At 43.9% G+C, this 3,014-nt stretch overlaps 1 protein-coding gene across 1 annotated transcript in view; it reads right to left on the bottom strand.

Moving 5' to 3' along the window:
* Positions 1 to 1,138: 1,138 nt before the first annotated feature.
* LOC137636344 (uncharacterized) overlaps positions 1,139 to 3,014 on the bottom strand; it is a 3,910-nt gene continuing 2,034 nt past the window's right edge. The window contains exons 2-3 of the mRNA XM_068368750.1: positions 1,714 to 2,342; positions 1,139 to 1,252 (exon numbers count right to left, since the gene is read on the bottom strand). Coding sequence (XP_068224851.1) covers positions 1,139 to 1,252; positions 1,714 to 2,342 — 743 coding nt within the window. The remainder of the gene's footprint in view (positions 1,253 to 1,713; positions 2,343 to 3,014) is intronic.

Raw genomic sequence — 3,014 nt, 5'->3', positions numbered from 1 at the left:
ACCATAATTGCTTTTCAGGATGTGAAGAAAAAAATGTCTAGAAGTTGATATGCTACCTCAGCTTCTAGCTATGATGTTACTGCAAGGAAAATCGTGAATGTGGTTAAACATTTATTTGTTGGGTAAAAATTCCGGCTCATAGACTGCATGTCTATAAGATCAACTTTCATGTGTGAAGCAAATTTATGAGTTAAAATAGCGTGAATGACAGTTCCTTGAGTTCTTGATCGCTTTTGGTTCATTTGGCTCTCAATACAATAAGAGTTGAACAGGTAAATAGCTTCATATATCACATTGAAATATTGCCTAGACAGCTCAGCAACCATGGTCAGTGGTGATATAAGCTATGGTTTATGACGTTATCAATGTAGACGCATTACACGGTGTGATTAGTCTGGAGCCGATCGCTTCTTTATCAGTGTCTCATCATCTGTGCATTGTAGAATTTTGTACTTGGGAAGTAGATAGTATCCATGTTGATCTTTAGCACTTCTGTTTGTCAATGCCAACCTAATATTTTCGATTATTGAATAATGTTTTTGTATGTAGATCTTCCAAGTAGATTCATACTTATTGTAGATGCGACCTGAAAATTTTTTTGGGCTTTTGTGGTTATTATGAATGGCTATTTAGTTACTCAGCAAACTGGGAGCTCTGGGAAAGCAATAGATGCCTGTGATTATTACGATTGGCTTTTTAGCTTCGCAAACTAGGAACATGTTTTAGAATTATTAAACTACTCAAAATATTCCAAACTAAGCCGCATCCTACAGGTTTAGTCTTGGAATAGATGGTATATTTAGTAATTCCTTTCTATGAAGTAATTAAATTTGAGGATTAGGAATGAACATGTTTGTGGTATTCATATAAGCATGTGACGAGCCAAGAGAAGGATGTGAGCCAAAGGCCAGATGAACACAACTGAGTACTTTATTATAGACACATCGAGTATATATACACACTAGTTCCGGCAAGAAGGTCACTAAATACAACATGCTATTTGTTGTCCAACCGGCAAATGGTTCTGTTAACAGTTAACAATGAGAAATAGGCAGCCAGGTTGATGCGAGTTGCTGTCAGTGCGAGGGGAGAGCAAAGATACAAAGGATATTATATACAAATATGAGAAATGTCGTTACTATGAACGATCGTGTGACACACGGGTGGTATATGACTCCTCCCCTAAAAATGGCATACCGTACATGTTGAATGGGGTGCCCTGATCTTGAGAGACAAACTGTAGGCGGGTCATCTGGCAGGAGATGAGCATGTTTTAGACCATCAATGGAGAACCAGTCTTCTTTGCCACGAGTGTTTAATAAGAATGCTTTTGGATTGCGTCGGATCACAAGGAAAGGGGCCCGTGTAAGGCGGAGGTTAGCGGTGGCTTGCTAGTGTCGTTACGTAAGAAGACGTTGCGTTCCAGAGTGTAAGTCTAGTTCCCGGCAAGAAGGTCACTAAATACAACATGCTATTTGTTGTCCAACCGCAACTGGTTCTGTTAACAGTTAACAATGAGAAATAGGCAGACAGGTTGATGCGAGTTGCTGTCAGTGCGAGGGGAGAGCAAAGATACAAAGGATATTATATACAAATATGAGAAATGCCGTTACTATGAACGATCGTGTGACACACGGGTGGTATATGACTCCTCCCCCTAAAAATGGCATACCGTACATGTTGAATGGGGGTGCCCTGATCTGAGAGACAAACTGTAGGCGGGTCATCTGGCAGGAGATGAGCATGTTTTAGACCATCAATGGAGAACCAGTCTTCTTTGCCACGAGTGTTTAATAAGAATGCTTTTGGATTGCGTCGGATCACAAGGAAAGGGCCCGTGTAAGGCGGAGTTAGCGGTGGCTTGCTAGTGTCGTTACGTAAGAAGACGTGGCGTTCCAGAGTGCAAGTCTGTCGGTATGTGACGCTTCGCTGGGAGCTTGTAAGTTTGGCGGCATGGAGTAAATTTTCCCACGACGTGATGTAAGCGCTGGAGATCGTTGGAGGAGGTTGCAGAAGGGAAAATCCGGTAGGAACGACCAACAAGTCACCATACACCATTTCAGTTGCAGAGATGTCCAGGGCGTCTTTAGGAGTGGTCCTTAGTCCCGGGAGGACCCAGAGAAGCTGAGTTAACCAGTTGGAGTCCTTGCAGCAGGACATCAAAGCTGATTTAAGGGTGGCGATGAAACTTTCAACCATTCCGTTGGTAGTGGGGTTGTAGGCAGTTTTCTTATGTAGGTTGATGCACAGGAGATTCGCTAATGATGTCCACAATTGAGATGTGAAACTGGTACCCCTGTCGGAAGGAATATGCGCAGAGATACCAAATCTTGCTATCCATCCTGAGAGTAAGGCAGATGTACATGAGGCGGACTTTGCAGTTTCCATCGAAATGGCTTTAGGCCAACGAGTGGAGCGGTTGATGACAGTAAACAGGTAAGATGTCCTTGTGATATGGGTAGGGGGCGTACAACATCAACGTGAATATGGGAGAAACGATGCTGAGGTTGAGGAAAGGGGCCTATTCCTGAATCTGTGTGTCGATGTACTTTGGAAGTTTGGCAAGAAGTACAGGCACGGACCCAATCCTAAACATCATTAGTAATGCCGTGCTAAATGAACTTTGTCTTCAGCAGCTTTGCAGTAGAACTGTGCGAGGGATGTGAAAGGCCGTAAATGAAATCAAACACCTGTCGGGGCATGGAAGCAGGAATCCACTGTCGCTGTCTACCAGTACTGACGTCACAGAGGAGGTTGGTGTTGTAATCATAGAGGGTGGACGTCTTCCCAATGGAGGGATGTCCAGGATGTCCAACATGCTTGATACTCTGGATCCTGTCTTTGGGCTTCAGCCAAGGCTTTGTAATTCAATCCCAGTTGAACGGCAGCCAACGTGTTTCTTGACAGGGCATCAGCAACGGGATTCATTTTCCCAGGGACGTGTTGAAGGGTGCACTTGTATTCAGCCCCGGCAGAGAGATGTCGTCATTGACGGGCGGACCAGGTGTCAGACT

This window comes from Palaemon carinicauda, unplaced genomic scaffold (assembly GCF_036898095.1).
Source record: "Palaemon carinicauda isolate YSFRI2023 unplaced genomic scaffold, ASM3689809v2 scaffold2756, whole genome shotgun sequence".
In the NCBI taxonomy this organism is placed as follows: domain Eukaryota; kingdom Metazoa; phylum Arthropoda; class Malacostraca; order Decapoda; family Palaemonidae; genus Palaemon; species Palaemon carinicauda.
The sequence above is the reverse complement of the archived record's forward strand: the minus strand, read 5'-3'. Positions and strand labels throughout refer to the sequence as shown.